This window comes from Homalodisca vitripennis, chromosome 4, assembly GCF_021130785.1.
Source record: "Homalodisca vitripennis isolate AUS2020 chromosome 4, UT_GWSS_2.1, whole genome shotgun sequence".
NCBI classification, from domain to species: domain Eukaryota; kingdom Metazoa; phylum Arthropoda; class Insecta; order Hemiptera; family Cicadellidae; genus Homalodisca; species Homalodisca vitripennis.
The window spans coordinates 162,634,979-162,661,981 of record NC_060210.1 but is presented as its reverse complement, the minus strand read 5'-3'; the positions used below and the strand labels follow the sequence as shown (position 1 = coordinate 162,661,981).

The following is a 27,003-nucleotide window of genomic DNA, read 5'->3' as shown; positions in this document are numbered from 1 at the left end:
TCGTTTCTACGAATTCATACTAGTTAAACTATTGTTTGACAGGCCTCATAGTTACAACTTATGCTCAGGTAATTCTGTCTTATTTTCCACCATATCCAGCAAAATCTGTTTATTATCAGACTTAATAAGTTGTTTTTGTAACAAATGGTTGGATAGGTTCATCGGACTTTCGGATAAGAAAATCTAGATATTCAAGTTTTAAAATTAACAACAAACTAACCAGTTGAGCTCCAATAATGGAGTTGTAATAAAATATAGCTAGTATATTATAAACTTCTTATATAAACTTATTATAAACTTCCAGTTTTATGTCAATAACAATAAAACCAAACAACTATGAAAATCCATAACTCGAAAACTTATGATCTGATTAAACAGGATAGTTACAAGTGTACTGTTTCTGAGTACAAATTTTTAGAATAAAATAAAGACAAGCTGTTATTAAATTACCATCTTAACTTGTAATTTGACAGGAGGTTCTAAAAGTTCAGCATTGGCCACGATATAGAGCTCTTTAAGTCACTTTGGCTATATAGTTTTGTAAACCATTATTTAAAATGTTTGATCTAATACAGATTTAATTCAGAATATATTTTTTTATGTATGACTGGCAACACCGCCCTCCTTAAACTCTCTAGTTTTAAAAATACTCAATATCTTAACTTTTCCCCTTAATTTATTATTATCTATTCTATCTTTACATTGGTGTCAACTTTGTTTATACTATAAAAGAAAATTTTTTCATAACCGAAACTTCTTCTCTAACAAAGTATAAGAAATCAATATGGAAATGGCTTCTATATGGTTTAGCCACTATTCTTTTTACAAATAATTAGCCTTAAAAGTTCTGATTAATGAATTCTTAATGTTTTTTATAGAAATATGTTTAATAATGCTATTTTGTTGTACATATATTGTAATAAGCCAATCATAAATGTTATGCTGAATACATTGGCTTTGTTTTATTCTGATATCTTTAATTAGAGTAATACAAATGTCTACAAATTTTGTATTTGTCAAACCTCTATTTTTAATATGGCTGAAGGAAAACGTATGATACTGAAAACCTTTTTACACACAACTTTTTCAGTTACACATGAAAATGAAAACTACAAATGTTAGCAACATTATTGGGGGATTTAAACCATAGCAATTTATTCAGTTAAAGCACAGTGCCTTGAGAGTATTAAATTATAATGAACGACATCTGAAGGCTAGTGACACAATCTTGTCAGAATAAAAAAATAAGTTTTCCGTATTAATTAAAAAAAAAAACAAACAAAAAACAGTAGACTCATGTCATTAGACTGCTTGTATCGATGTTTTGAGTTAATTTAAAGGCACTGGTCTGATCTGGTGCACCTTCTCTGTGGTGCCTTGGTAATGCATGGTATTATGATATCAGTAGGTATCTTGATACTCATAAATCAAGGATTATGTGTAGTAAAAAGGATAAAACTCCCAGTTTATTGGGCTCCGGCAATCCTCTTAGCCATTGATGCCATGTAGAGTATCAATAGCAGGAGGGAAAGATTACAGAAACAGTAGCCAAATATTGATTCTAGCCACATCCTTAATCCTCTTAGCCACTGATACCATGTAAAGTGTCAATAGCAGAAGGGAAAACTTATAGAAACAATAACTAAATATTGATTCTAGCCACATCCTCAATCCTCTTAGCCACTGACGCCATGTAAAGTTTCAATAGCAGGAGGGAAGGATTACAGAGAACAATAGCCAAATATTGATTCTAGCCACATCCTCGTCCAAGACCACTTGAACTCTTTTGTCAATGGTTATGAATTTCAGTTCAAGTGCTAATTCTTTATTAAGAATATTTATTTGCTGATTAAATTGCACATATATCAGTGTTACAACCATATAAATCAAGGTCTCAGGATATTTTGCTACTTGAGAAGAAATATATTTACAATTTATTAAAATATACTAAGTTCTGTATTTAAGTCACAAATAAAGAATACAAGATTACACCTAAAATAACTATACATAACTCAAGGCAGCCTGTAACATAAATAATCTATAATCCATGATAACAAATATATAATATCAATCCCTTAATTGAGTGATTGTGCTGGTGTGGTGAAATTAACACTAAGCTACAAACTTAAAACAGTTAAATACATAACCTATGTAATATTTTAAAACTACTATGAAGAATGATAGCTTGGAAAATGTTAAAGAAACTTAACACCCCAAGATAAAATTATATTACACATATATAACACAAATGTGATCCTTTGGATAAAGACTCTATTAGTTTGTAGAATTATTGTAAGACTCTTGACTTTGTTAATGCGAATTCAATCATTATTTCTTGCTGCTGATCAAAATGCAGTAGTCTATTAATAGATACAATGAATGATCTCACCAATATAAATATAAATATATATATATATATATATATATATATATATATATATATATCTGTGTGTGTGTGTGACACTAGCAGTTACCCACGGTAAGCAAGTTCATTTTGAAAAACAGTGACACCATGAGCATATTATTTTTAAATATGCATTTCAAACAATTCTGAGATAATTCCTGAGATTTCAATTCATTCTGAAATATACATGATTATTTCATATAGTACAATAGTACTCTTATTTATTCTTTAAATAAAACACGAGACTGAGAAATTGTCTGAGTATGGAGGAGTGACACCTTGAGCATATTATTCTTAAATGGCATTCCAAACAATACTGAGTTAATTCCTGAAATTTCAGTTCACCCTCAAATATACATAATTATTCCACCAGACAATAATTGTACTCTTATTTATCCTTAAACAAAACACGAGCCTTTATAATAATTTGCCCAATGATGTCAAATTAGAGAATTGTTTGGACGTGATTAAGAAAAAAGTGAAGGTCTATTTGCTGGAAGTATTTCTACGATGTAAATGGATTCTTAACTGAAAAGCAATAAGTTTTTAATAATTATTTTAATTGTGTATCTTTGTTCATGTGTTGGGGATTTTTTTCTGTTTGTAGTCTATTTTTGTATTTAATGCTTAGTGTTTAGTATTTAATGTTTAAATCTTATTACTATATGTTATTTATACAAGTTATATTTTAATAATATTATTGCTTAATGTTTAATGTTTTACTTTTTTTCTATATGTCTTACCTCTACAATTTATATTTATTTACATTTTTATTTAGGTTAGGTGTTTTAACTAATTGACATGTCATCTACCTTAAGGTAATTAATTACTGTACATGGTGTTATGGAAACATGGAACATGGAAAAAAGTGGTAGTGAAAGATATTATAATTTATTGATCCATTTTAGATTTAAGTTTAAAGATGGGGCCCTAAGTCAAAACTGATTTTATAGGTATCTCTGAAATTTCTCAAAATTCTCCCCAAAATTTTGTGATATTTTATTGAAAAGCTCCAACAATTTCAGTCACAATTGAACTACGAGTATTTCACACCAGTGTGGAGAAATCCTAAGTCTAAAGGGAGGCTAAAGTCAAAGTCTCTCAGTTAGCACACTAATGATTTGAGGAATTATGGCATGTTACTGTGGTTGATTAAAATCACAATAAAAACAAACCCTGACAAAGTTAAGCTTTTGCACGTAATATGACATTTGTAAAGTATAACTGACTTTAACAGATAAACAATAAACATTTACTACCGCCTATTCAAATGTATATAAATTATTATGCTTATTATACTTGACTTTGACAGGTGATTAAAAACAAATTAATTATTTGTTGATTAAGCCAATAATTTCATAAAAATAATGGATAATGGAGTGTTAAGGAAGTTTTCACGACCAGTGGAGTGTAGCCCAGAGGGATTTTTGAAACAGGAATAGACCTATATGTTACTCACGGATCTTAAGAATGTCCATATAAAATTACAGTACAATTGGTTCAGTAGTTTTTACAAGATTGAGAAACACATAGGCAGAGAAAGGTAGAAGACACCAATACATTTTTATATAATAGTATACATAATTATGGATATAGACGTGTGTTACTTCAACCACTACATATTGTTTGATGCATTCTACAGTTTTATAAGTTTGTGACCAAGCTTTATTAATGTAAAAAAGTTTATACTATAGTTTAAACACTTATCATCATATCAGAGTACATTTATTCAGAAAATACTCAAGTGTGTTAGCAGCGTATCAATAGAGTGTGTCTGGTTGTAGCAACAGGAAACATGATTAGTTCAACATTGTTGGTGGTTTACACAGATCAAATGAAGAGATAGAAGACATTCTACAATATAAAGCCTATATACAAGTTGAAACTGAACCACGCCCCCTTATTTCTGACTTCACTGAACAAATATTCAAAACTACATTCACCTTGTTTATTATTACTGTCGCAATACATAGTTACAATTGAAATAAAATTCTGAAATAAAACATTTTAACTAATTCTGAACTCGTGTACAGAAATACAGAAATATTGCATTGATAACAAGCTCTTTATACAGACTAATTTGTGTTTAATTTTTATTACAATAAATTATAAACACTAGTAATAAAACTTTCCTTCACTAAAAAAAAATTAAAAAGTCATTCTGGAAGTAGGCTACATGTTTTATTTGACCAGGTGACTTTTATCAGCAGAATAGTTGTTGGATGTTTATTTGACCATGTGACTTTTATCAGCAGAATAGTTGTTGGATGTTTATTTGACCATGTGACTTTTATCAGCAGAATAGTTGTTGGATGTTTATTTGACCATGTGACTTTTATCAGCAGAATAGTTGTTGGATGTTTATTTGACCATGTGACTTTTATCAGCAGGATAGTTGTTGGATGTTTATTTGACCATGTGACTTTTATCAGCGAATAGTTGTTGGATGTTTATTTGACCATGTGACTTTTATCAGCAGAATAGTTGTTGGATGTTTATTTGACCATGTGACTTTTATCAGCAGAATAGTTGTTGGATGTTTATTTGACCATGTGACTTTTATCAGCAGAATAGTTGTTGGATGTTTATTTGACCATGTGACTTTTATCAGCAGAATAGTTGTTGGATGTTTATTTGACCATGTGACTTTTATCAGCAGAATAGTTGTTGGATGTTTATTTGACCATGTGACTTTTATCAGCAGAATAGTTGTTGGATGTTTATTTGACCATGTGACTTTTATCAGCAGAATAGTTGTTGGATGTTTATTTGACCATGTGACTTTTATCAGCAGAATAGTTGTTGGATGTTTATTTGACCATGTGACTTTTATCAGCAGAATAGTTGTTGGATGTTTATTTGACCATGTGACTTTTATCAGCAGAATAGTTGTTGGATGTTTATTTGACCTTGACCATGTGACTTTTATCAGCGGGATATTTGTTGGATGTTTATTTGAACAGGTGACTTTTATCAGCAGGATAGTAAGTTGTTGGTCGGTACAGGTTAGGACGGTCGGAAGTGGGCCGTCGCCATGCGTAGCGGTCGCACGGGCCTTGCCGGGCTCGACCTCACCAGTGTTATACGTCTAAAGTACAGTACTAAACTGTTATCATATTAGCCCATAAGGTCTTCTGCAGTGAATTTTGTTCTTGCTGACAATTTTTTAATTCAATTAAAAACAAATTCTCTGAATGCTAATTTGATAACTTTATTGTAATGAATTATTTCAATTAAATGCCGGCATCACAAAAACCTGTTGAAGGGAAAATATTATTACAGAGATGGTTTCTTTTTATAATGTATTTGGGTAGTTAATAAAAACAGAAGTATTTTACTTTTTTTGTTCAAACACGAAACAAATTAAAAAATACTCCAAACTACATTAATTATCAACAAATTCTTAGTTGTTGTTTACATACAATATTCAAGATAGAGCAAATTGGTTACTATTAATTTTAATCTGAACTAACATTGTCGTAGTCTTCATAATAGTAGTGTACTGTAATAATCTACAGTAGTGAGATAGTGGGGCAAGTCACTCGGTAGTGGGTGACTCATGCATTTCCTCGGCACTCCTCAATGGTGACACCGCCCGCACTGATCTAGCTTCATATTGCTACTCCTATACGCACAGTATATATATATATATATATATATATATATATATATATATATATATATATATATATTTCTTTTGTTTGTTATGTTACACATTAGATAGCATTTGCCAGTCAATCAGCACCACATTATTTCAAAGCACTGTATAATAGAGAGGAGGAGAATAAGATCAGTTTTGAGTTTGGTTTGGTAAGGTTTGAGATCAATTAGACTAAAGCAAAAACTCTAATGGTCGATTACAACTAATTTCTTTTTTAACAATAGTAATATTTTACAATGTAAAAAGTCAAGTAACTACACTGAATTAAAACTAATTCGAATTATCACCTAGCTGTTACCCGCGACTACGCACCATATCTCCTGCTGAATAGAATAACAGGGGCGTCAAAAGCGTATCTTTTCTAAATGGCATAGCATTTCTGAGATAAATGATGGCCATTGGCAGATATTCCTTTCCCTGATTTACTTTTGAATAACTGGATTTTAAGTTTAAGTATCTGTATTTCGGGGTCCTAAAGTCAGAGAGTGAAACAGTTTTATAAGCACCAATGAATAACTCAAATGTCTGTGCAACATTCCATTATATTTAATTTAATACCTCAAACGAGTTCTGTAGCACTTGAATTATTCAGGTAACTAAAAGGAATTCTAAGGTTGGAATCTGTAGCTTTCTTAGTGAGAGCACTGATGGGCCATATGATAATTTTGAAACGGATGTAGGTATATTTTAAGTACAAATTATTTGAGTGTTCATGTAAAATTTCAACATAATCGTAAATATATCAAGGATTGAGCGTGATCAAGTCTACAATTTTTACAATTAGGTTAAATCCCTAAAAAGAAACATATGCCTGCTTAGCGGGAAACCCGACTAGTCTTCGTTTCTATCCCTCATGTATCTTGAAGAGTATGAGTATCTGTAACCTAATATAATACAATATTTGTCCTTTCTATGCCAACTCAGTTCACTATATTATCTTATTTCCTTTGTTCTATCTAGAAATTGAATACATTTTTATTCTATACTTGAGTAGTTTATAACTCCTTCATAATAACCTATTTCAATTAACAATAACAATAATAATACTTATTAATAATTATTAAAATATTTTAAAGAATGTATCCCAACCTGAAAATACGAAATTCAGTCACTATCTATGTTCAACAAATATCTATGTATTAAACAACAACAAGGCATTGATTTGTGAAATACTGTTTATACCAACGAGCGATAGGTGTAGTGTGTACCAATATCTAAATACCTTATAACTATAATAAATTTAATGGATTGCTTTAGGTTTAAAATTACTTTTATGGCCTTATTAATGACTTCTATCTGCAGTAAAAAGGAACAGCCTGGAAACAAGAATGACCTAAGCCTTGAAGAAGCTAGTAAACTATGTTCTGTAAAATCAATCATAAAAAACGAGTTGTTTGTTTTAGAAACTTGTTTCATGGGGATATTTTATGATACTGACATTAATGAACACTTAGAACATAATTTCCGATAAACAAACGTTTTTTTCCCAACCTGGCTGGATAATAGCTGGACACTACGATAATACCTGGCTCAACTGTCAATGTTCTGGTGTAGGTTTATTTACTCGTAAACTTTATTATTGCAATTCAAATCAAGAATAGTAAACAAAATTATCCACATCACATCAAGAAAGCCATTTCAAAAAAATTTAAAAAATGGTTAAAAATTTATCTAGTTAGAACGATCATTCAAAAAATTACATTAATTCATTAGTTCATTTACTGGCGTTATCCACCAGAGCCTATCTTCTCAAATAATAAAAAACTACATTAAACCACTGGAGACAAATAATTCTAAATGTGATAATGGTTATCAACAACATTTTGCAAAATACCAACTAGGCCTTCATAAAATTAACAATCTTACAGTAGCACATAGTTTATTGGATAGCTGTGCTTCAAGCAACAAAATATTCAAACATATTCCAAAAGTAAAATTTAGAAAATCGCCATCATTGACACATATGTTAGTGCATCCAAAATTACATAAACATAATAAATAGGTGAAACAAAGCATAACATATTGGATCAAATCATGAAAATAAATCCAAGATGTATAATATGCGCTCCACTCCAAAATAATTTACATTCAGTCCCAACTTCACGCAGCTCCCAGCCCCTGAGAGCCCTCAGCCTCTAGTAACTAGGAAGTTGTATAAACATGGTTCTCAAAATGTATAATATGCAACATGCGCCCCACTCCAAAATAATTTACATACAGCCCCAAATTCACGCAGCTCCCAGTCCCTAAGAGCCCCCAGCCTCTAGTAACTAGGAAGTTGTATAAACATGGTTCTCAAGATGTATAATATGCAACATGCGTTCCACTTCAAAATAATTGACATACAGCCCCAACTCCACGCAGCTCCCAGCCCCCTGAGAGCCCTCAACCTCTAGTAACTAGGAAGTTGTATAAACATGGTTCTCAAGATGTATAATATGCAACATGCGCTCCACTCCAAAATAATTTACATTCAGTCCCAACTTCACGCAGCTCCCAGTCCCTGAGAGCCCCCAGCCTCTAGTAACTAGGAAGTTGTATAAACATGGTTCTCAAGATGTATAATATGCAACATGTGCTCCACTTCAAAATAATTTACATACAGCCGCAACTTCACGCAGCTCCCAGTCCCTAAGAGCCCCCAGCCTCTAGTAACTAGGAAGTTGTATAAACATGGTTCTCAAGATGTATAATATGCAACATGCGCTCCACTTCAAAATAATTGACATACAGCCCCAACTTCACGCAGCTCCCAGTCCCTGAGAGCCCTCAGCCTCTAGTAACTAGGAAGTTGTATAAACATGGTTCTCAAGATGTATAATATGCAACATGTGCTCCACTTCAAAATAATTTACATACAGCCGCAACTTCACGCAGCTCCCAGTCCCTAAGAGCCCCCAGCCTCTAGTAACTAGGAAGTTGTATAAACATGGTTCTCAAGATGTATAATATGCAACATGCGCTCCACTCCAAAATAATTTACATTCAGTCCCAACTTCACGCAGCTCCCAGTCCCTGAGAGCCCCAGCCTCTAGTAACTAGGAAGTTGTATAAACATGGTTCTCAAGATGTATAATATGCAACATGTGCTCCACTTCAAAATAATTTACATACAGCCGCAAACTTCACGCAGCTCCCAGTCCCTAAGAGCCCCCAGCCTCTAGTAACTAGGAAGTTGTATAAACATGGTTCTCAAGATGTATAATATGCAACATGCGCTCCACTTCAAAATAATTTACATACAGCCCCAACTTCACGCAGCTCCCAGTCCCTGAGAGCCCCCAGCCTCTAGTAACTAGGAAGTTGTATAAACATGGTTCTCAAGATGTATAATATGCAACATGCGCTCCACTTCAAAATAATTGACATACAGCCCCAACTTCACGCAGCTCCCAGCCCCTGAGAGCCCTCAGCCTCTAGTAACTATGAAGTTGTATAAAACATGGTTCTCAAGATGTATAATATGCAACAATGCGCTCCACTTCAAAATAATTTACATTCAGTCCTAACTTCACGCAGCTCCCAGCCCCTGAGAGCCCTCAGCCTCTAGTAACTATGAAGTTGTATAAACATGGTTCTCAAGATGTATAATATGCAACATGCGCTCCACTTCAAAATAATTTACATACAGCCCCAACTTCACGCAGCTCCCAGTCCCTGAGAGCCCTCAGCCTCTAGTAACTATGAAGTTGTATAAACATGGTTCTCAAGATGTATAATATGCAACATGTGCTCCACTTCAAAATAATTTACATACAGCCCCAACTTCACGCAGCTCCCAGTCCCTGAGAGCCCTCAGCCTCTAGTAACTAGGAAGTTGTATAAACATGGTTCTCAAGATGTATAATATGCAACATGTGCTCCACTTCAAAATAATTTACATACAGCCCCAACTTCACGCAGCTCCCAGTCCCTGAGAGCCCTCAGCCTCTAGTAACTAGGAAGTTGTATAAACATGGTTCTCAAGATGTATAATATGCAACATGTGCTCCACTCCAAAATAAATTACATACAGCCCCAAATTCACGCAGCTCCCAGTCCCTGAGAGCTCTCAGCCTCTAGTAAACTATGAAGTTGTATAAACATGGTTCTCAAAATTTATAATATGCAACATGCGCTCCACTTCACAATAATTTACATTCAGTCCCAACTTCACGCAGCTCCCAGCCCCTGAGAGCCCTCAGCCTCTAGTAACTAGGAAGTTGTATAAACATGGTTCTCAAGATGTATAATATGCAACCTTCAAATTAAATATTATTTAGAAAGCACGACTTTTCGTTACATTGCTCACCCAATTTCGGATTTTCATACACGAACACGTGTTAGCGGTCAGTGCATAGCTATAGTAATAATGAACGAACATGCACAGGTATAAATTGGTGATAAATAAATATATTTTGTTTGTTGAAGAATCGATTTTTATCCTATCAGTCGTAACAAAAACTCTAATGACATATTAAATAGTCTTATACAATTGACAGGTTCAGACAAACTATTACAGTTGTCTCAAATCAATTTGAAATATGACACAGGTAATAGACAACAGTTTCGTTCATTTATGACATTACAATTTACATCAAAGATTTTCTAATCGTATTCTTTTGGCCACGATTGCCTTTTATTTAGCAAGTTTCTTAAAAGCAAGCAAGTATGCTGAATCTGAAAATAAAACAAACAATGTGCTGTATAGATTTTCTGAAAGTGTTATTTAGGTTTCTTTCTGAACATTTTACGTTTTATTTGTTAGATTCAGCACAGACAGTGCTTTTTATTTCGATCAGTAAAATAAGTCGATCATGGGGTTTCATTTCACCCCATGGGCATTTCAAAGAAATTCTTACAGACAATATGTTTAAAAGAACAGGGGGTTCTTTCCTAGAGGGCATTGGGTATGTTATGGGGAATTCTCGAGAACGAATTGGGCTGTCAACATGAAATTTGGCAAGTGACTTCAGTTCTACGTAGGCAAGGCAGGTCGGTGACGGTGTATGTCACTCCACCGGATTTGGCTGAGCATTAACAATGCTTTACCGCTCACAAGATATCTCGAGAACTTCAGTTATGGGCATGAAATTGGTCATGTGACTTTATTTCCACACAGGCAAGATATAGTTTGTTAACAGGGCATGTACGAGTATCTCGTATCTCCGTGGGAATTGGATGCACGTTAGTGAAGCGGAATTGTAGATAGGGATAGAGTGATTTTGAACCAAATGAACATGTTGACCAAATAATCGTTTACCCTAAAATCTTTTTTGGAAATAGTCCCACGCCAAAATGTGATGTTTACATTATCAGTAGATAGTAACAAAGTGATTTTTAATTAATTTAAACAGTATTTTAAGCTTAAATCTACTCAAGACCACACTCCCTGAGCAATATTTAATGTCTACGATATTTGTAGTTAGAGACAGAAGAAGATTTAGTTTGGTTGACCAAGCATTTTCGTAATTTAAATCACCTGATGAACATAATCCTCAGGCAAATCTGACGGATTAAACAATAACAGGGGGTTCTTTCCTAGAGGGCATTGAGTATGTTATGGGGAATAATTTGACCAGAAGGAAGCTTTGTGTATTAATATACTCTACCCTTAATCTGCAAAAAAACATTGTACGAGACAATGATTTCGCCGGTACACAAGGTCGGTTCAGTACAATCAACAAATAAACCAAATACTTTCATCTGAATTCTAATTAATTTTTTTTTTTTTTTTGGAGGAGGGGGAAGCCTAAGAATATCATGCTACTACAAAGGAATTTGCAGAGATTTAGGGAAATAAATATACAGGGTGACAATTAAGTCTGGAACCTCTTTTTTTTAATTTTTAAACCACAATATTAAAAAATACCAAAGTTCACACATGCTTACTGGTGATAGTAACGCACGCATCTCCCCAATTACCGACCGGATAATCCCTTTGGGGGACGGTCCACAAGGATTATTTCTTTCTATTGTGGTTCAAAAATTAAAAAAGAGGTTCCAGACTTAATTGTCACCCTGTATATAAAATTACAAGTAATTTCTTTTTTTAAGTAGTATAAATTGTAGGTTATTAAGTGAGCTTCCAGAATATATTAAATTTGCATAAAATGTATATATGTATACATTTATAGAGAATATATTTATTTACAACGACGCAAGGTACGACGTACGGATAAAATACAAATCAGCGATCGTTTGTTTATTATCGACGAGCTGAAGTCCGCGCATAGAACCAGCAGACACGCTAGCGTTGACAAATATAGATACAGAAAAAACGAACTTCGATTAAAATATTATTTATAAATTACGTTATTCTGTTACCATATATTTCTAAATAGTTTTATACACAAAGAACTACAAAAACATGTTTCACCAAACGGTAATTTGCGAACTGCCGATCGTTTTATCCACGAATAGATAGTACAGACTCTCGACGAAATAAATATAAAAAATACTAATTATAGCTCAAATATTATTAATTTGTTAACTTATAGTAGTTTGTTACTTTGGTCGCATATCTACATTTTTCATACGTAAAGTACAAAAATGTTTTAACAAGACTTATTTTTGGATTCGAGATTCAGCTTCTCCATATCAGTAATGTGTGAAATCGTGATTTTCAAGCGTATTCAAGCACTTCTATTGATATCGCAATCGAGTGCCAGAGCCGCAGTATCGAGTGTCGGCAACGATCCATCCCTGGTTTTTTTCCACGGACATTATAAAAATCCACGCATATCCACACATGTTTCCCGAAGTCAAAAATACATGCATAATGTAAGCTTTTCCAGATTGTCATCGTTGGTGGTAGCCCTGGTTAGAGTCCCGCAAAAGTATCATGGCTCCGAATATATCCCACTAATAACGACCAATACATGAAGAATGTATCAGAATGTAATCTGCTACGGAAATTACCGAAATGAGTTCAGTTCGCGATTTGTAGAATAAGTATCTAGACAGCAGTAGAGAACAGTACCTTCTATATTTGCACTCAGATAACAAGCACAATCAATGTTATAAATTACTGGTTCTTAAATATTTTGTATTAGTCTTTAAGATAATGCAAGAATAGAATCACCCAATCACGACAACACAACAACAAAGTAAATAAATGCTCGAAATGCTTTGAATCATCACAACGTGTTCGTTAGAATACAGTCATGGACTACGAAACAACATGGCATAAGACTCCATTTACACGTTGAACTATTTGGTTTGAACAGTTCGAATCGTCCGAACGATCGTCACGTGTGCGGAGAACTCGTTCCGGTAAATAGTTGATCGGATAATTCGACGGGATTTCCACCCGTCTACAGCTACAGTTGTATCGCTGGTTGTTCCGGGAGTCAAGACGAAGTCTGTTCACACACGACAGTGATGTCTCGGCAATGTTTATAATTGAAATTTTAACAACCGACACTGTTCTCCAGTTCTTGCAAACAACTGTCCGACACTGGTTGCGACAACGCTCGCGAGTGCTCTTGCGCCCTAGAGTTTAGCGATTTTGTGATTTTTGCAGTCGAACACAAAACTTGCGACATTTTTACCAGTGTAAACGCAGTTCAGTCGAGAATGGGATGTGACCGTGGTATTAAAACATAACAAAACTTTGTTTTAACCTATGTAATCCGATGACAATCGGAACGTGTGCGAGGAGCAATCGTTCATAAACCAACCGAGGCCTCGGCCGCGATACGAGCGGTATACTCGTAAGCTGTGAGCGATGAATCGAGCGGCGACTTAACAGTTTAATGTTTATGTTGTACATTTATAAGGAACCACTCGTACGATCGGTCAGCCGATTTTAATTGTCCAATGCATTGTTACTTTTTTTACAGGGGGATGGAGAGGGGGCTTTCCGCGGCACAGGAGTAGAACTAACCAAGATAAACTCCACTACATTAGTGGAGGTAACCTTAGATCAACCGGCGTCAGTTGGAGCTCACGAACATATGTCGATCTTTATTCACAATTTCACGAACCACGTCGCGTATATTACGCGTACAGCTACGTTTTCCTAGACGCGCATTATACAGCGCCGCGTATTATCCTGCGCCGCGCATCTAACTGCGTCGCGTAACCGAGCACTGGTTTGTACAGAATTAAGTGTAATTGTTTTCCTAGGCGCATCACTGCGTCGGCGCGATATACGGCGCCGCGCTACGACGCCACACCACTGCTCCGAGAGCAGTCAGTCACCTTCATTGCGCCGCGCAACACCATGGAGACCATCGCGTCCAGTGCTAAATCGGCACTGGAAGACGATGTTTTTGTTAAGTTTTCTGAGGAAGAAGACGAACTTTAGTGTTTTAAGTTCAAGAAAGACCTATATTGTGGAGTTTACAACAAAAAGCATACAAGAGTGTGTTGAAGAAGGACAAGGAGTGGGAAGAAACTATCTAAGAAATATTTGTTTATAAGTTCTACATACAGTTACTGTATTAATAATTGTTATAAATTACAAACGAATGCACAAATATAGATTCTAAAAAACTGGCATAATTTTAAGAATTCATTACCCGGAACTGTGGAGTTGTGTAGAAATGCGATTCTCATCATAAGAACAATGTTTTCAAACTTCCAAGTTCGTTTAAACAGAATAAATCTAAACAAATGGGCCCGCATTAAATAATTCGAGTTTAACATTGTACTTATCATTTGGAATATTCCTGCATCTCCTTCTTTGCCATAAGCACCAACATCCACCATAAGGAACTTACAGTTTGCATCGACTACGTAATGCAAAAAGAACCGTTGAAAAGAAATTTTTAAAGTTGTAAAAAAGGCTACCGGAAGAATTAGGTGATACTACTCTCAAATTTGGGGATTTCACCTCAGCAGTTAAGGCATTTTTCACACGATTAGAAGGCTGCACGGTTACATCTTCACGTATGAGGTCAGTAATGTGTGAAAACTGTCCACGCGTAAGTCTAAAATATTCTTTAAATTTAACGTCATCAGTAAGCAAATGTCTTTTAACTAAAATAGTGTAAGCTCCCTCGTAATCTCTTTCTTTGAACATTTCTCTGCATTATTCTCTGCTAGGTATTAACGTATATAAAACTGCACAGTCTAGTTCCATGTCTATAGTGGCTTCTTAAAGAAGAAGTAAAGCTGCGGCACGCACATGTATATAGTCCGACATGACTTGGAGGTTGGGACCAGGCTGCTGCACTGCGCCCCGATATTGCGCGTCTAAGAAGACACTTAATTCCCGCGATCACAGAATGTCGACAACGCATTTAGATGCGCGGCGCAGGAAAATACGCAGCGTTGTATAATGCCCGTCTAGGAAAACGTAGCTTAATAGTTCTTGGAGACGGAAAAATTCTTGGTCCTCAGAAAAATTTCCGGCTTATTCCCGGTTTTCCCGGTCGGATGGCCACCCTGTCTTGGTAAATATTTATAACAAGATACTATATTATACAATACATGTAGTATTAGAGAACAAGTTCGACTAAAATTCTAATTTTTATATTCTAGGTTTGAAAGACATACTTTAATTTTCTGTAGACACATATTTCATGAAAAGAGTAAATTGCCATGGGAATATCCTTTTCTAAACTTATTGTCATTCCTAAGCTTGTCAAATAAATGAAAAAAGAAACTTACTTCCCATCATCAATGTATCAACAACCCTTAATCAGTGATTGATGTAACAACGTATACCATCTATTGGTTACCGATGAAAAACGTACAAAGAAGTATTTATGTGTGAAAGGATTTCTATTAGATGGGCAACGGTAATTTAACGTCCGGATTTTTTCTGTCTATCCAAAAGCGACAGTGTGAAAGCAGCCTGAATATGAACTGGAGCTAAACTCATCATTCACATTCATTAAGTATATTACTTATTATATTAAGTTCACTAATGTATTGAATTACTTTCTTAAAATCAACAATATACAGATGTATGTTCATCTCAATTTGGGTTTCTTCATAATAGTATCTCCACAATTTCCGCTGTTACTTTAATTTTTGAATAGCCATAGTTTCGGTTGAACCAAAATTAACTACAGACATTTGACTCATTCAATTTAAGTAATGCTTTTGGCGTCGACCACGAGACTCGCAGAGTGGTTTCGGGTGTCATATTCGAGTTAAAGCTGGGTATTTTGTTTGTGTCAGTATTTTAATAACATTTTCTTTCGCATGGCCTTGCAGGTCGTCTGGGGTCACGGGGCCGCGACAGTGATACAAATAATATCATTCAGAAACTCCCCTCTAATAATTTCTGAATGTACTAGCACTTACCCGCGGCTTCGCACGCAATTTCCTGTTGAAAAATAGGATACCATATTCACGTATTATTTTTCTATGACATTCTAAACACTTCTGAGATAATTGATGTCACTTAAAACTATTCCAATCTCCTGGTCCATTTTAGATTTAAGTTTAAATAACAGTGTTTTGGGAGCCTGAAGTCGTAGAGTAAAACAGTTTTTATAAAATTCGAATTTCCCTCCAACATTCAATGATAATTTCTTGAACCGCTCCGACGATTTCAGTAACAACTGACCTATTTTAGGTCAGTGTGGGGAATCCTTAAGCCGAATAGCAATTAATGATATAATGCATGGTGGTGATATAGTGCATAATAATATAGTGATAAATGGCATTCTGTGTAGTTTAGGAATGGAAGTAAGCGTATCTTAGATTAATTTTATGTTAGTGTCCAAGTTTCTTTTATGCTTACTCTATGCTTTCAAGACTATAAGTATCAATACATTTCAAAGGGTACTTAAATTAATTAAACATATGATTGTGTTGTAATTTTTTTTTTTTTCTTATTTAAGCCTCAGCATCACCTATGCCGGCTTCGAAGTAAGTGCAAACTGCATGATTGGACCACCCGGGATTTGATGCGTGATCTCTCGGTCAGAGAGCCGAGACTATGACCAATAGTCTACGGAGGAGGACTGTGGTGTAATATTATAATGTTTACATAGAACCGCTGATTACTTTATGACAGGCTCTTTCAATAAACAAAATGTCTTTGCTGCAATGCATTTCTTATGGAAATTTTCACAACTTTATCACCAGTCCTGATGTGGTAAAGAAGTCATTCCTTCGTTGATACATAATTCATAACACTTCCTTTATATAGATAAGTCTCGATACATTAATTTGGTTATAAAGAATTAAGTTCTGTCTGTTTAAATTCACTTTCTGTCTAAGATATTTCCGGTACCATTGTAGAGTTTACCTTGTGCCCCGATCAAGAAAATATATACCAGCTAAAACCAACTTCGATCATAAAGTGTCTTCTTTCGACTCCTTTAATTTACTTTTGATCCACATTTTTTCAAGTGACATTAAAAGTTACTGCGTCAAAAAGAGTCAGCTCTGGCTGATTAAATTCACTTCCGGTCTAAATTATGTATGGTACCATAACTGAATTATGCTGTTGCTCTGACCAAGAAAACGATCACATTTCTTGGTTTTGGAATCCATCCTAGATTAATATCTGGTGCTGAAGTGATTTTGATGTTTTCACCGATCAAGAAATATGTATGAGGGTATATGCTTCTGGTATAAGGGGAAGAGTGTGTTGTCTATTTGCTTTTCTTTAAATGTAGTAAAATATCTGCATTCTCTTTAAATGCAGTGTTGGAAAATTGAGGTTATAAAAGTATTACAGGATCCAAGGAACACAGGTTAGATGACAAAGGAGAAACTGATTTTTGACAATTATAGTTTCAAAGTCTACAGGTGATAAAAATACTTATACCAAATTAAAAAGCCTTATCGAGCAGTCATTGATGAAGGTAAATAAGTGACAGTGTTGATCATAGCTTGTTGCTTAGAATAAAGGAACAGTATGACCTAGTGGATCAGCACTACAATTTTTATGCCTTATCTGTCTAAGAGGAGTCAAACTGTTTATCTTGATGATCAGTGGTCTTAGTCTAGGGAGCTTAGTTATGGTGTTCCATAGCTTAGTTATGGGGTCTGCATTAGCCCAATAAATTTGCTCTTATGAAAAAGTACCCCATATAAAGTTTTGAGAAATTCAAGTATTTTGATGGCTTAAAATCTAGTTAATATTTGTATCAATGTGGGTTTCAATATCTCTGATGGTATGAAGTAAGAATTGGGAGTATTTACAAATTGGAATCTTTTAATGTATGTTTATAATAAAATAAATTCAGTTTGTTCATTTATTGGGCTGCTGTAATATTTTGAAAGACTTGAAAACATGCACATAAATTTTGCCAAATGTATTTTATGTGTCGAAAACTTGTAATATCAATTTAAGATAATTGTTTACTGTGACATATTATGATAAAAAAGGAAATCACAAAAGTAATTTAAAAAGGTTAACTGTCAATTTACAAGCTTGTAACTTACATGTTACTTGATTACTCAGGATTCTTGTTCTAAATTAGTTACAAAACTAATAAATTTATTAAATTAATATCGACTCCTTAATTTTATGGCACTAATAACGTGTATTCCATAAATGAGCAATATGTTATTACATTTATAAAAACAATACTGGTGAGAGCAAATTTAGAGAACAGTTCCTTTAGAACAAACAACAAATTGAAGTCAAGATTCCAGTCTCTTAAAAAAATGTAGCTGGTGAAAAAGAAGAAAGGCAACAAAGCTACTAGTAGTGCCTGGGACTGCTACTAGTAGTGCCTGGGACTGCTACTAGTAGTGCCTGGGACTGCTACTAGTAGTGCCTGGGACTGCTACTAGTAGTGCCTGGGACTGCTACTAGTAGTGCCTGGGACTGCTACTAGTAGTGCCTGGGACTGCTACTAGTAGTGCCTGAGACTGGTGGAAGGAGTGACAGGGATACTAAGATATTTCGTACATGGTACATATAAATACAAAAAAAACTTGTTGTCTTCTTAGAAATGGCCTAGAATCATCTGATAAATTCTATATTTTCTATATTTCTTCCACTCTCTACACTAAAAAATTAATAAAAGCTAACAAACCACCTTCATTAGGAAGCAATTACTGTTATTGCACTAGACAAATGGACAATATAGCAATTGAATCGCATAAACTGAAACTAAAAAAGTAAAATTACTTACATTGGTGCAAAGTATTTAAACAATCTTCCTAAATATAAAAAATTCTAATATTATCATACATTAAAAGATTACTTTATTGATAAAACGTTAAATAATTTTGAAGCATAGTTGTATACTGTTAGTAGTTATAATTATTTTTTTGAGATTACGAAATTATAATTATTGTTAAATAGGATTTAATTGAATTTGGTTTTGTTCCATTGCCTGTGAATCAACCTAGATAACTAACCTGTGTATTAACTTAGATACATATAAGTTAATACACAATACAAAGTCAACATCCCTCCTCTATTTTTTCTTAAGTTTAAATAAGGAGATATCCCGAGAGGCCACTCAAAATCTCTTTTCAAATTCCAGATTTTTTCCCGGTCGAAAATTTCCAATTATCTAGTCTATTTTCAAACAAAATAGACAACTTAAATACTGTATTTAACCCTTTACACCAAGTGTAATGAAGACGTTTTATCGTCACTAGCAGTATTTGTAAGAAATGCCACAAAGCTGCGGTGCTCTAGCATTTCATCGCTACCGATATGCGGAAATTCGGTGACTATTTATCGCTATCACCTATTTTAAGCTCCTTAGTTTTTATCTCTGTGTCTTTCGATGCGTCGACATAACAACGCGAACACCTAATAACTTTCCTTGCTGCGATTTTTAGAAAATACATGTATCCAACTGGGGAATTCAAAGATAAATAAATACCAACACAGCGCTCCCGTGGGCAGACTGCAGTCCAGTATTTGCGGGTCAGACGGCTAGCGGTGGACGAGCTTTTGGTACGAGACAATGAGTTCGCCGGTATCGTGGCTCCGATTATTATATCCCACTAATAACCGCTAATGCATGAAGAATGCATTAGTATCGTTAGATTATAGTCAATGACTACGAAACGACATGACATAATGAAACTCATGCATGTTGGCATGTTGGACTATTTAGTTTCAACAGTTCGAATCGCCCGAGCGATCATCACGTGTGCGTAGAAGTCGTTCAGGTATATAGTTGACCGTAGAACTGACGGGATTTCCAGCAGTCGTCCAACCAATGCCGCTCTGACGACGAAAACTGATGAGCGTGGCTGATTCGATCGGCTGGCCGTCTGACATTTGTAGATTGACAACATTAAGTTGCGTTTAAACTTACAAGTAAAGGCGAGAGAATTTGCACAACTACTGTAGCATAATGTGAACAATATAAGCAATTTTACGGTCACGACTACCTGTCGCTAGTACTTGCCACAGTTGTATCGCTGGTTGTTCCGGGAGTCAAGACAAAGTCTGTTCACACACGACAGTGATGTCTCGGCTATGTTTATAATTGGAATTTTAATAGCCGACACTGTTCTCCAGTTTTTATAACCGACTGTCCGACACTGGTAGCGGAAGCGCTCGCGCGAGCTTTTGCGCCCGTTTAGACTAGCGATTTTTAGTCGGACACAGAACTTGCGCCATTTTTTACCGGTGTAAACGCCGTTCAATCGAGATTTGGATGTGACCGTGATATCCAAAACATAACAAAACTTTCTTTGTTTTAACCTATGTAATTCGATGATAATCAGAACGTGTGTGAGGAGCAATCGTTCGTAGACCAACCGAGGCCTCGGCCGCGATACGAGCGGTTGGCGGTGGACGGTGAGCGCTAGATTGGGCGGGGACTTTAAGTTTAATGTTTGTGATGTACATATGGGGAACACTCGGCACTAGCCATGCCAGACGTGAGGAGCAGGACAGTATCACACGATGGCACAACTTCTACTTATTATTCAGTCGTCGAAGTGGGGTCTCCGGACGAAGTTGTACAACTTATTCTTGAGTGAAAATAGTGTTTTGAAAAGACGTGTGTTAGATATATATAGCTCAGGCCTAAAATGTACAGTGTTATAAACAGGCTTAAGAGTTCAGTGTGTTGAATGTTACAATGTTTGGCGATTTGATAAGAGGTGCAGCCCGGTTTTTGCAGTAAACCAGAATGTCAGTTGGATTTTTACAAAGCTTGATAAGATACCTTTTGGAGAAGAAAGTAGTGGGTTAGTTACAAGTAACGTCGAGAAGGGGTCGTTTGCGTTCTGTTGCACAGCAATGACAGACTGAGCTGAGGGGTGGGTGGCAGGAGAAACATATAATGTTTAGAATTTGGCGGGTTTGTACAAAATACCAGTTTGTATCGCGGTTGCAACCGCTCTGCCGCTTTACCGCTTAAAGCGTACCACTCGTTTAGTGTTGAAGTCCGAAACGATCGGTCGGCCGATTTTAATTGTCCAATGCATTGTTACGTTTTTTTTTGGGGGGGGGGGCGGAGGCTTGCCACGGCACAGGTGTAGAACTCACTACACTAGTGGAGGTAACCTTACATCAACCGCCGTCAGATGTAGCTCACGAACATAAATATGTCGATCTTCATTTACAATTTCACGAACCACGTTGCCTAAAATACGATGTTTCGAGATTAATCAGTTCTTGATTCAAGAATCTGGCAAATTATGTCTTGATTTTATAAGTTCTTGGAGACGGAAAAATTGTTTTTGAAATTTTCCCGGTACTCAGGAAAATTTCCAGCTTATTCCCGGTTGGGTGGCCACCCTGATATCCTTTGGAAAGTGCTGTAATGTGGAAAGTAAGTTTCATTTTATAATTTAAAACATTTTTTGTGTCCTCGAAAAATGCAGATTTTTGGGGGCAACTCAAAAATTTCAAATGTAAACCCATATCAAATGATCACAATTTTTAAGAGCATACAAACAAACTTAAAAAATATTCGAGTTCCCAGGAAATGTCATACAGCACGGTGAAAATGTGCTGGGGTACCATCCTGCTGAGAGTAAGTAATGTCTTCATCAAATTCATATTCATTTTCCCTAACATTAATTATTGCTGGAAAATTTGATTCTTGTAACATTTGTAAATACAGTTCTCCTTAAGATTCTCATTAATAAAAAATGGTCTTAAAATGCGATTCCCTTATTTTTTCTTCAGTAAGCATACTACAGACCCTTGGGAAACATCACAGATACACTACTGATCTGGTGGACTGCTGCAGATCTTCAATAAATTGTGCAATAATTTCAAACTGTTTGTTTTCACCTAAAGGAGGCTAACTTGACCAAGGAGCATCTGAGATGGATCTAGATATTTTAAACCTATTTACTAAATTTTTTAGTATTCTTTTGTCCACAGGTATATCAGGATGTGTAACACCACCGTACCTATCTGCCTCATGATAGTTTTATTCAAAGCCCAGAAAAACAATATCATTTCTACTTTATCATCATGACTACAGGGCATTATTACTCGTAGGCAGTAACATTTAGAGTACATTATTTAAAAATAAAAATGACAAAGCGATTTAAAATCAGTAACTATAACACTACGTAAACACACAACATTTCTCAACATACTTCGCGAAACAGTAACCACACGATAATGGTACCATTGGATAATAATATCTACTGAATAACAACAGTTCTAAAAATATGATCGGTTCTGACAAAATTAAAACAAAGAAGGGACTTGTTTGTACTAAACCGTAGATTGAACTAGGAAAGTACGGTCACTAAATGCAAATAAACACTTTCTATCACTGTACTTTCTAATCCATTGGATCTTTCGTCCATTGCATTCCTAACTGATTCAGAACACAAACTACAATAAACTGGTTTCCACACAGACAGTAACTTTACTCAAAGAAAATTAAAGTAAGTGTAAAGACTTAACTAAAATTTTCAAAACATATTATTATGGATGGAAAAGAAATAGCTATCTCTAGTTTTCACGAGTTGTTTATGTTTTTCAAAATGAGTGGTCACTTAAGAGGGGTTTACATTTGAAATATAAGAGCTGTCCCCAAAATCCTGTATTTTTGGGGGACACAAAAAATTTTCAAATTAGAAAAAAGGAAACTTCCTTTCCACATAGCCCCATTGCCCACAGGATATCTCCCTATATAAACTTTACAACAAAATAGAGGGGAGGTATATATAAAAGGTCTTGACTTTTTATTTGCCCTGTATAATCAATCCTTAGTACGAATATATAATTTTTATTTTATTGTAAATAACTGACACCATTTGTGTACTAATATGAATAAAAAATATGTCAATGCAACATATTTGTGTGCTAATTCATGATCAATAAAAGAAAAATGCAGTCAGTTAGCACAACTCGTTTTAAAAACACTGCTTATAAGATCACAGTTAAATTTTGTTAAACTGTCATCTATAGTTTCTTCCATTTAATTCAAATTAACATACAAAACAATCACCATTATTTTATGTCTTAATGTAGCTCCCAAATTTAATAAAAGAATATCACATAAGCATAATAATAAAAAGTTAACAAATATGCAAGCAGTAGTAAATAGTTTTAAAGCTGGAATGTGATGTATTGGTTATGAAATAAAAAGCTCTTATCCTAAAACAAAAATGACAATGCTGTACGCACTTTGTTGTACATTATAAAATTACTGTACTGGAGTGGAGCTGTAAGCTAAAAGAAGCATGCAGCACCTTGAGGGTTAATTGACTGTGGTGTGATTGTTATGTGCTATATATACTCGTAATAGACTCAACTCATACTGTATAGTAAATAATTAATGAATAGGTGGAGCATGTGATGACAAAAAATACATCCACTCACCTGCTATCCACCCCAACTTTAGCGACCCTGAACACCACACCACAGTGTTACAATTGACATGTGATACCCGACATTTCATCTCTTAGGCTATCACAAAATACTTAACCCACTCTACACTGTTGTACTATGAGGTGGTAATAATACTAACTTTAATTTTAACTTAAACTCTCAAATTTATAATTTTATTTCACAAAACAAATAGAGAATTGGCTAGATAAAATATGTGTTACAAAATGCCATAGCCAGTACATACACTAATGTGTAGTTTCATAAAGTAAATGTAACTCCAGTTGTTCTTGCACATTACAATTATTATTATCATATTCAAATTAAAAATCAAAATACATAACTTAAAATGAATGACAAAAATTTGTTGTAACATTCTGAAACTAAATTTAAATAATTCAATCAATTTAAAAGGGTTATATGGACAACAATTGAGTTCATGCATTTAAAAAACAATAAAAATACAATTATTTATATATTGATAGATATATTTTAATAGTGATTTTCACAGATCTGAATTTTTAATGAATAAAGCTTGTTTCAACAATACCTTACAACTAGCAAATGTTGTGTTAAAACATGCTTGAAAATTTTAATTGAATTCTCCAAGAAACATTAAAAAAATATATTAACATTTTAATAATATAATATCTAATTCTTTTTTATTGTAAATGTAAACAAATTCATTGCAGATATAGTTGGTATCAGGACTTATAAAATTGCCATTTTGATTCAAATAAACTAAAATATTATAAAATCTCCTTTATAAAAAACATAGTTTTTTAATACAAGTGTTAGAATTACCCATATTTTCAATATTATATGTCTACAAATTAAAATGTTTTTGCAGATACTACTAAAAGTTACTGTACGGGATCCTTGCTGAGGGGGAAAACAACCGAATTTTGAGTTATAGAGGGCCAAAGAGGTGGTTATGACTTATCTAGATTGTGTTGCTAGACATAGAGTTTGTGTAATTATTTGTTTAACTGAACATCATATTTGAGTATCTTATTGTTTAGTAAAGTGTACATAATGTATCATATTCATAAAATTAAAGTTTGCATTATTGTTGGCTTGCTTCCCAGCATAATTGCTGAATTTTGATTTATTGAGGTTCATTACCTTAAACTTCGAATTATACAGCCAAATTGATAGGAATTTGTACTTAGAGATCTGCACAGCTAGAACTTTGAATTATTGGGGTTATTATACTGTCCCAGATAGTGGAAAATTCAACTTAGTGTTTATTACCAAAATATCTGAGTTGTAGAAATGGAATTAACACAGATTATAAAACGTTAAAAGAGATTTGAAAAAGTTTACTTATGGAATTTGAATTTCAAAAATATAACATACAAAATTGCCACAAACAATATAAAATATTATATGAAGTGAAAAAATTATACTGAACTGGCTCGACATTTTTTTTTATTTGACTTAAAAGTGAAAACCTATACATCAACACAAGTCATAACATATGTTTTATTAAAGGCTTTTAAAATAATTTTGACTTATCAAGGATTTATTAAGGGCCAAGTTATGAAGGTCTGACTGTTCTGATAAAAATTTTCAACTAATCTAATTCCTTTGATATCTGTAACACAAAACTCATACAAAAAATATGATATAAAGAGTAAAAAAGTCCTGGGGTGGCTCGATAATTTTTAAATTTCTTTTTTAAGTGCAAACCGATATCTCAACACTAGTGATAAAATATATTTTATTATTGTCTTTTCAGAATTTAAAAGATTGGACTTTTTTAAGGATTTTGAGTTACTAAGGGTCAAGTTATCAAGGTCTGACTGTATTGATAAAAATTGATATGAACTAATCTAATATCCTTGGTATGTGTAACACACAAATGACACTGTCAAATAGTGAATTTGGAGGAAGTATTGAACTGGATCTTCAATACTTTATACAAAGTCAAACAAAAAAATTCTACTCAAGAAGTAAGAATTTTTATTTATTATTTTTTAAAGTCACAATGTAATATACTTTTAATACTGTTTCCAAAACAAATTTTCTTTAGAACAAAACATAAAGCAAATTCTGACTGTCTATGACCACAAATAACTTGATATACATTTTTAAGAAAAGGTCTAATCCAGGAAGGCAGTTTGAAAACATGTCTCTGGTGAAATGCCTGGCAGTATGGGAACATTAGTACGCAAATTGCCTGGCAGCATAAGGATTAATAAACTTATAAGAATACACTTTCAAGAATAAAAAAACTCCATCATCATTACAATCATTGTAAGTTTTTAAAAATTTTGAAAATAGTTTTGAAAAACAAGAACTTGGTTGGTTGAAATAAATAAGGAATTACATCTGTAAACCTATTTAAATGTGATGTTTCAATGTTATTTATTACATAAGTCTCAAAACATTTTACTACTATGAAACCTAATAAGGTAACAAAAACATATTAAAACCAACATTATTATAAATTACCTGAAAATTCAAAAAAATTTTATTTTACAATGCCTAATAACTGAGGCATTGTATGCCTAATTAACATTGTGTAATTCTCATAGTTGCTTGAAATTGCTTAAAATCTATATAATTTGTTTCATTTAACGGTATAAAATAGTCAGGATAAAATGTTCACAAATACGAATAGTTGCCATTTTGGAACTTGTAGTTAGTTTATAATGGCTAACAAAATTATTCAACGTATATGAGCTACTATGTTTGTAACAAGTTTCTATTAAATTGATTATTAATTAGGGCAGTTGCTGTATTATTATACTATATGCTCATATTATTTTACATAGTTCTATATAATAAACTTTATGCTTGTATTGAGTGAAAGCAATTAGCAGATTTCTACACGATCTATCTAATACAGTGATGCAATAATACAGAGAATTTATTGGAATAATCTTTGGAAATGAGGATTTACAATGTGAAACCATCTGAATTTGGTGGGCGGGGAGGATAATGGTATCTCAGATTTAGAGACGTGACATGGAGGGTGTGCCATCATCTTTCACTGTTCAGTCCCCCATGGACTAGAATCTCTCAACCACAAGTTATTTTCCTCCCGATAACAACTCTTCAGACATAAGAGAATATACAAATGGATGATCTATTCAGTCTACTTTAAATTGACTAATCGTAACACAATAGAACAAGCAAGAAAATCCAGACATTGTGTTAAAGTAGAAGCTAAATTGGGAGGAAATTCATAATGAAAATTTCCAGTCTGAAGCATGTCAATAATTCAGACATTAGCTTTTCTCATAAAAGGTGCAGGTT

General features: G+C 34.0%; 1 protein-coding gene across 1 annotated transcript in view; it reads right to left on the bottom strand.

Moving 5' to 3' along the window:
- LOC124361259 overlaps positions 1 to 27,003 on the bottom strand; it is an 85,920-nt gene that overhangs the window by 43,318 nt on the left and 15,599 nt on the right. The window contains exon 8 of the mRNA XM_046815305.1: positions 23,734 to 23,760. Within this exon, the coding sequence (XP_046671261.1) occupies positions 23,734 to 23,760 (27 nt within the window). The remainder of the gene's footprint in view (positions 1 to 23,733; positions 23,761 to 27,003) is intronic.